The sequence below is a fragment of the Ictalurus punctatus genome, chromosome 7, assembly GCF_001660625.3.
Source record: "Ictalurus punctatus breed USDA103 chromosome 7, Coco_2.0, whole genome shotgun sequence".
Taxonomy (NCBI): domain Eukaryota; kingdom Metazoa; phylum Chordata; class Actinopteri; order Siluriformes; family Ictaluridae; genus Ictalurus; species Ictalurus punctatus.
The window spans coordinates 12,055,783-12,064,819 of NC_030422.2; the positions used below are offsets into that span (position 1 = coordinate 12,055,783).

General features: G+C 36.2%; 1 protein-coding gene across 1 annotated transcript; it reads right to left on the bottom strand.

Annotated features, from left to right (window-relative positions):
* Nucleotides 1–931: 931 nt before the first annotated feature.
* Nucleotides 932–8,810, bottom strand: LOC108268078 (putative ferric-chelate reductase 1). Its single transcript, XM_017472764.3, has 11 exons — nucleotides 8,685–8,810; nucleotides 8,301–8,392; nucleotides 8,015–8,206; nucleotides 5,307–5,411; nucleotides 4,955–5,114; nucleotides 4,230–4,336; nucleotides 3,510–3,686; nucleotides 3,107–3,220; nucleotides 2,475–2,601; nucleotides 1,411–1,560; nucleotides 932–1,282 (listed from the first exon to the last, which is right to left on the bottom strand). The coding sequence occupies exons 2-11, from the start codon at nucleotides 8,388–8,390 to the stop codon at nucleotides 1,221–1,223; spliced, it is 1,284 nt and encodes a 427-aa protein (XP_017328253.1). The 5' UTR covers nucleotides 8,391–8,392; nucleotides 8,685–8,810; the 3' UTR covers nucleotides 932–1,220.
* Between the last annotated feature and the right edge of the window lie 227 nt (nucleotides 8,811–9,037).

The following is a 9,037-nucleotide window of genomic DNA, read 5'->3' on the forward strand; positions in this document are numbered from 1 at the left end:
GTTTTTTTTTAACGCCACATGGTCAGGCAACAGAAAAGAAAGCACATGACACAGTACATAGAACAGTAAACAGTCCTGAACAAAAACAAACAGAGGCTAGATTGTGGTTATTGACAAAGGAAAGAACAAAGCAAAACCAAAAACAAGCTTCCCTAAAGTTAAGCATTATATATCTAACTCTAACCCCTAACCCTAACCCTAGGGGCAGTGGTAGCTCAGTGGTTAAGCACGTTGGTCTTTTCACCAGAAGGTCAGTGGCTCAAGGGCCACTGCTGGGCCCCTGAGCAAGGCCCTTAACCCTCAACTGCTCAAATGTATAAGTGAGATGAATGTAAGCCGCTCTGGATAAGGGCATCTGGCAAATGCCGTAAGTGGTGCTCGAAAATGTCAACCAAACAACCAAACTCTCCCACCAAAGTGCCTCCAGCCAAACTTTCTACAGTGTGATGATTGGCAGTGTGATGAGAAGCAGCGTACAGGCACACATCATATCAGGCATTCATTGACCTGCACACACCTGGAAAACAAGCAGAGCATACCTACCTGCTCTTGCATTCAACACTATTAATATTAGCTATTGCTAGCCATATACTTGTAGCTATATTAATAAAGGGGGAATCTCTCTATCCTTGCTTAGGCATGTACAGTAGGCTGCGATATATTTTCTAACTAATATGATGAATCAGTTTAGTGTACTCATCCATTTATTCATTCATTTTCAGAAAGTCCTTCATCGTGGTCAGGGTCACAGCGGATCTGTCCTGGGAACACTGGAAATAACTGAATGCACCATGGAAATAATAATTATGGCAATTGAGACTTGACTGCAAATGTTTTATGTGCAAATTTAGTACCACAGCCGCTAGTATAACAGTTACTTACTCTAGTTATTGTGGGCATTAAATCTGAATAATTAACAAACAGCTGAAAGTCGTAAGAAACATACTTTAATAATTCAGTACATTTGCATTCTAATTCACAATTATAAAGAAAAAAAAGAATCTGATTTGGTGTAAATTAATGTCATTTATATATTCCAAAAAGGTTTTCTTTTTACATTTTAGCCACAGTTCAGAAATCTATTTACAAAACAGAGTGCCAATATATAATTTAGGTTACAGGCTTGACTTCATGTTCAGCCAATTAAGGATGGTTTCATATTTTACCCACACACACACATACACACACACACACTTGTGACTTTCAACACACATTTATACTTAATTTATACTGTGTGAAGTGACGAAGTGGAGACTCATTGCGCTGAGAAGCACAGCCAACACTGAGTGAGAGAGGAGAAATGTACAATGTCATCAAGAGCGATATATACACTATATATATATATATATATATATATTATATATATATATAATATATATAAAATATTACTTGTGTGTGATGTGTGTTTACCATGAGTCCAGAGGCTGACTACTGAGTTACAGCCATTTGCAGGATTAGTCTGGGGATTCTGGGTGATCAGGATGAGTGGTGCACTGGAATTAGACAGGTCTAAACCTACTCTGGTGGCAAGCAGTGTTGTTGCAGTTCCCATTTGTGTTCCTGTAGAAAAAGAGTGGAGAACCTTACTAAAAAACCCATAATTCAAGGTGGGATGGCTTGATAAAATGAAGCTGCTGTTCCCACTCGAAAGTTGATTTCAATAACATCACATCCCCAAACGTTTTTGTACTTTCTCTGAATGCACACGTGACAAATAAACCTTTGAACCCTGAATCTTAAATCTTTATTAAATCTTAATTTATCTTTCATGTTTAAAGCATTTTTTAGTAGTGTAAGGACAGTACATGACAGCTGCAGCCAGTGTGGTACTGCGCCGTGAGGAGAGAGTACGGGAGTACTCTGGAGTATGGGAGTCCATTGAGGGGTAAGGGCTTTGCTCAAGGACCCAGCAGTAGCAGCTTGGTGGTGCTGGGATTTGAACTCATGACCATGTAGTTTTAACGCAATCGCCTATGGTTTATAGTTACACTTAATGTTGTGGAACATCTGAAATGTGTTAGAAAGCTAGCATGACGTAGCAGCTGTAAACACGTTTGTTTTCTCTCTTGAAGATTAGACAAAACCAGCATGTCCTGTTACTGAGATAAATGCTAAATTATCCTCTTACAGAAAACTTCCCCATATCAATGATTACACACCTATTTTAATTCCTTTATGTGGAGTGCCTGTAATACAATTCCCCTTGAAAGACCTGTTACTATAGAAACGATAACATATTAGAACGATTGCGTTAATATAATATAATAGAATAGAATAGAATAGAAACAGTGCTATGGTATAAGTATATATAGCTAAACTACCAGTAAGAAATAGCAGTGTGTACAGGATATGTATGATTTATGCTGAAATCACATATATGTTAAGTAAAGGTCTGAACAACACCAAGGTTGTTAAAAAAAAAAACATCTATAACAAACAGAGAAAAAGAATATATTGTAACAGTTAAAGCTCACCGTTAGTGGTTCCACTGAAGATGGTGATGTTGTACACGTTGTCACTGGCATTGGTGGTGATGTTGAAGATGCACTGAATAAAACTCTTGGTTTGTGTTACTTCACCCTGATAATAGTATACATTAGACTGAAAAAAAATACCAACAAAAGAAAGACATTAATTATATTATGGGATGTTAATGGAATATTAACCTGGTTCAGGTAATAATTGCAATAACAAGGGCATTGGTGTTTCAGTGGGTAAAGGCTCTGGGTTACTGATCAGAAGGTCAGGAGCTCAAGGAGCAGGTCAGGAGCACTGCCAAGCTACCACTGTTGGGCCCTTGGGCAAGGCCCTTAACCCTAAACTCAAGCTCAGTTGTATAAATGTAAGTAGCTCTGGATAAGAGCGTCTGCCAAATGCCATAAATGTAAATAACAAGTTATACGACTGGTTAATGTTCCTGTGCACTTTATTAGGAACATCAAGACACCTGCACATTCTGGCAATTAATAAATTGTTCTTACTAAAATAAGCATATATAGGCGGAGACAGACATACATAGACAGATAGGCAGGTGGGGAGTGCAGAGAGATTGGTGGCTTGGTGATATTGCCAGAATGTGTTCGTTTTAGTCAATCTGCACACATACCACGCTAGCAGGAGTCAACACTGTGCCGTTTTGAGTGGCTGTTTGAAAGAAAAAACTGCTGCTGTTGCTGCTGCTGTTGTAGTTGTTGCCACAGACAAACACATAAGTGGAATTCTAAAAGGAAAAGAACATTTCATTAAAACTGCAGCTAACTGGATGTCATCATTTAAATAATAATAATAATAATAATAATAATAATAATAATAATAATAATAATAATAATAAAGGATTTATAATTATACAACCAGGAGCATTATTTAGATTTATTTAGCTCTGTTGATGACAACTAAACAGGCAAGTCTAGAGAATGTCATCTTCACTACAATCTTACCTAAATGGGTACAAAAAAGCCAATCAGATTCTGTTTATTTTATTTTATTTTATTTTCAGTTGTTCTCGTTACCTGTTTCGTGAGTCCCAGTGCGACATATCCAGACGTTCGGCCGCTGAGCTCAAAGAAAATGGTTTGGTTGTTCACTTTAGAAGACATGAAAGTGCAGCCGGATCCTGCAGGTTCGCAAGCAGACGGCGTCGACAAACACATTTTCAAGCTGCCACAGCCATTACGACTGATGTTGAGCTAAAGATTAAAAGAGAGGAAACAAATGACATCATTCATCACATTCTGGTCACTACAGAATAATTTTCTGTCCCATCGATCCTGGTCATACTCTGAGATTCATAGCAATACAATTGTATATGGTGTCTCTTTCCATCTGCAGGGTTGAGAGGAAGTAAAATGGCATTCATGTCAAATTTAAAGAGAAGGTCTATGTCCATGGTTCTCATAGTGGGGCAGGATTTGAATTTTATCATAGTGGTGGAAATCACAGTCTAGTGTTATCTAAGGTTTCATAATGATTATCATCTATTATTAGTATGAATGGAAATGTAATGATAATTTAAGTGTAATGTTTAGCTAAATAAAAAAGCTCCATGGCTCAGGTAAATAGCCAGAATATTGTCGTGCATATTTAAATAATTAAGCTAATTTTTGAATAGTTGTTCAGGAAATTAATTTGTACTTCAAGGGTATGAGAATTTATTTGAGGCAGAGCGTTTGGTCTATAGTCATGGATACAATACTGTGAACATAGATGGTAATCATGAATAGTAAACTCACCGGTGATTGAACGGTGTAGGTGCTGCTAACAACGTTCACTGTGCTGTTAGTCAGGACTAATGGTGCGCTGTAATTAAACACCACAGTTGCATTGTTCAGCGTTGTTCCTGTGTGAACAGAGTGTGAAACTTTACAAGAAAGTAAACGGAGGTTTCCTTGATTAGTATTAGATTAACTAGTACTGTACATTCTCCAATCGTATTTGTCTCAGGTGTTGATTAATGAACTTTGCAGTTTCTCCCTAACATGACATGGTACTTTTTTTGTTGTGTTAACTTCAAGAGAGAGAAAATAAAGGCTGGTAAGGGGAAAATTGTTTATACCAGCTTGAACATGAGCCATATTGGCGAATAACCTTTTTTTGTGGTAGTTCCACAAAATTAAATATAATAATAAATAGTTCCACAGCATTAAATATAACTATAAACAGGTAAATGATGTATGATGTATACTGTTTTTTAAAAAAATGAATAGTGATTTGCAATTATTGGCCAGTTGCTGTGGTAAAAACTAAATAAAACTCTTAGGAATGTACTCTTATTGGAAAACAGTCAGCTGTGTGGTAGTAACAGTGTTGAAACGTCACCAACACACAGTTTTATTACTTACATAAGCCACAGATACGGTCTATACATCTCAATTCGAATATATTCTTTTTGAGAAGTCATGAGAGAAACTGTGATAAATTGTAGAAAAGCAGGATACGATAAAAGCTGAAAACTTACCGTTTGAGCTTCCGTTCATGATGGTGATGTAAAAGGTGCTGGTGTTACTGATTATCAAGTTGCTGCTGTTGTTGATGGTCAGATTGGTGGTGGTGTTGAAGGTGCACTGAACGAGGCTCTGGTTTTGTCTTAAAGCACCCTGAACACTGTTTACAGTGGACTGAAAAGAGAAACCGAAATGGAGTGGAACATGTCCTGGATTATTACGCTGAGGTGCAAAATTGTCAGTGTTGAAATGTTACATGTGATTTATGATAGATGGCATCGCTCTTGCGGCTGTTGTGTTAGTAACATTACCAACATATTTTGTTTCTTTTACTCACAATCACAGCTTTTTATGTGATAAACTTACCACATTAGCAGACGTCAGCATCGTGCCATTTAGAGTAGCAGTGTTAAAAAAGAAAGTGCTGTTTACGGTGTTGCTGTTGCCGCAGATGAACACAACAGCACCTCCCTAAAACAGAAAATGGAAATAATTACCATACTAAAGTAAATAGGAAATCAAATTCAATTCACAAAAGCTTTCATTCTAATTTATTTGTAATGTTTACAAATTAGTGTCACCTGATGCTTATAACTCTTATGTCTTCATCAGCGACATTTTTACTGAGACTGCAAATTAAGTATGGTGTGGTGTCAACATTCATTTTTAGCTGTAATTAGTTTACAGATTTACCGTGTGACATAAAATGGAAGGAAAACCTAACTGTTCTTTCATCATATTCTGTCATACCACTTCACATTGAATGTGTATAAAGACATTATGAAGACAACAAAACTTGAGAGGAAGTAGCAGAGATACTACGTCTGGTAGGTGTTTGCTGCTAGTAAAGCTATTTGCGTTTGTAATCTGTCAACAAAGCTAGCGTGACACCTAGAAACATAAATCTAAACTCTAAACTCTCTGTCTTGAAGACTCTTGAGAACATTCTCTAATAGTAAACGTATCTATGAACAGGTGACTAGTGCAATGCGTCATCCACTAATAAAAAAAAAAAAAGGAAATAAAAAAGAAAACTTAGCTTCTGATTAGCCTTCAACATCATTCTTATAATGTCACTGATGGAACTTGTAAAATATGTATATATATATATATATATATATATATATATATATATATATATATATATATATATATATATATATATATATAGTGTATACACAGCAAAATCACCAGTGTTGATTTAACACCCACAGTGTTGAATTCACACCCTACAGTGTTATATAAGTCCATTGGACTCAAATGAACACTCTGGGTGTTAATTCAACACTAGGGATTTTACTGTGTATTCTATTTATATTTTTAGATTCTAGCCTCACATCTAAACATCACTACCAGCTATTACTACTTGTCACATCATGAGGATTAGGGGAGAAACAAGAGCAGGTGTGGCCATTTAATAAAATGGCCATTTAATAAAAAAGGCGATCAGTGCAAATAAGGGAAGGCAAAAAGACAAGGTCAAAAACAAGAACAAAGTCAATACCAGAATAAACAAGCACTGTATCAAGACTCGGTAACGGCAGAGACGAAATGTAACTGAGTGTATACTTCACAATGAGAGTCTAAGTATTAAGTGTGGTGTCACTGAGATTGTAATTAGGAAAAGGTGTGTCTGATTAGTTCACAAGAGAAGGTGACGGGACAGTGTGTAGTTTTGGGAGTTGTCATGTTTGTAGTTTGTGGTGCATTCTGGGAAATTTCGTCACTGGTTTGCCCTGAATACTGCCCTTACACTACTCCTATTACTCCCAGTTCTTGAGAGGAAGTAGCAGAGATACTACCTCTGGTAGGTGTTTGCTGCTAGTAAAGCTATTTGCGTTTGTAATCTGTCAACAAAGCTAGCGTGACACCTAGAAACATAAATCTAAGGGTGATCTTGAAACCAGAAATAATACAGAAATGGTGAAGGTTTTTTTTTCTTTACTGGGAGACTTTTGATTAACATTTACGGAAGCAGTATCAGCAATGTGTATAAGTCAGCCAGTTTTCCCAACACGGGAGTTAAGTCCTGTTCTCACTTGCTGTTATAGCGGGTATAAACAGTTGTTCCATCAACAGCCTTTATTTTTGTCTTTCTCTTGAAGTTAATGAACCAAAAACATGCTGCTTACACATCAACTGGAAAGCCTAAACTCTTCTGTCTTGAAGACTCTTGAGAACATTCTCTAATAGTAAACGTATCTATGAACAGGTGACTAGTGCAATGCGTCATCCATTAATAAATAAAAAAAATGGAAATAAAGAAAAAAACTTAGCTTTTGATTAGCCTTCAACATCATTCTTATAATGTCACTGATGGAACTTGTTTTATATATATATATATATATATATATATATATATATATATATATATATATATATATATATACATATATATATATATATATACAGTGTATACACAGCAAAATCACCAGTGTTGATTTAACACCCACAGTGTTGAATTCACACCCTACAGTGTTATATAAGTCCATTGGACTCAGATGAAAACTCTGGGTGTTAATTCAACACTAGGGATCTTACTGTGTATATTCTATATATATTTTTCGATTCTAGCCTCACATCTAAACATCACCACCAGCTATTACTACTTGTCACATCATGAGGATTAGGGGAGAAACAAGAGCAGGTGTGGCCATTTAATAAAATAACAAGTCCAAGGGATCAGGCAGAAGCCAATAAACAAAGACAGGCAGAGGTCAGGCGATCAGTGCAAATAAGGGAAGGCAAAAAGACAAGGTCAAAAACAAGAACAAAGTCAATACCAGAATAAACAAGCACTGTATCAAGACTCGGTAACGGCAGAGACGAAATGTAACTGAGCGTATACCTCACAATGAGAATCTAAGTATTAAGTGTGGTGTCACTGAGATTGTAATTAGGAAAAGGTGTGTCTGATTAGTTCACAAGAGAAGGTGACGGGACAGTGTGTAGTTTTGGGAGTTGTCAAGCATGTTTGTAGTTTGAGGTGCATTCTGGGAAATTTCATCACTGGTTTGCAGTTTTGGTAAGTCATTTTTTCCATGGCCAACATTAATTCTGAGTATTACATTTACCTCTGATTGGTTACTGGCAGTAAGTCCCAGTGCGACATATCCAGATGTTGTACCACTGAGTTCAATGGACGCAGTTTGGTTGTTCACTTGAATGGAACTGAAAAAGCAGCTGGAGTTTCCTGAAGGATCACAATTAGGTGCACTTGACACACATAGTTTAGTGCTTCCACAGCCAGTGTTAGTGATGCTAGTCTAAAGACCAAAAGAGAAATAAACCGTTTTGTTAAACCAGACACTTAAGAAGAATGATGCTGAATTTAAGGATAAATGCTGTGGATTTTCTTACGTTAACAATCATTGGTGTCTGCAGATTGGCTTTGATGCCGTGACAAACAGCACAGACAAACATAACCACTACAATCAGTTTGGCCTCCATACCTAATAATACAAACATACAGAGATGGTTTTACAAATCTTCACAAATTCATTCAAATGTGTCCGTGGACATTAAAAATGATTTACAGTCCAAACCTGAAACTTAATTAAAATTACAGTGAATTCATGACACTGGATTCATTTGATCAAGTCATTGGGAGTGTTCATTTTAGGTTCATTTAACATAAACATATTAGGTATTAGGTATATCTAGACAAAATGTAATTACTCTTGTAATATAAAAACAATATATACTTTTAAATTAAAGTTAAAATAATAATTAAAATATTTTTACCTGTAATGAAATGATCGGCGATTTTGTATGAGGAAAGATATTTAATGGAGTTGAAGATGTTGTGTGACTCTTTTTATACGAAGAGGGCATGGCCACTGCATCATCTGCATCATGGAAAAAAGCAGGTTGATTTGCAGGTTTTGGATGATTGTATGCTGAGAACAGTAGAAACTGGACACACCTTCAACTCTCACGATTAGCATTACTCATTGTGCTCTCATTATTTTTATCTAGTTATATCTATAACCAGATACGTTCTCTTTGAGTTTTTAAATAGGTCTTTCTTGTTACTGCCATTTTTTTTCCATTATTGAATGCTTCATTCAAACCTCTGAGAAATGAATAAATTTTAT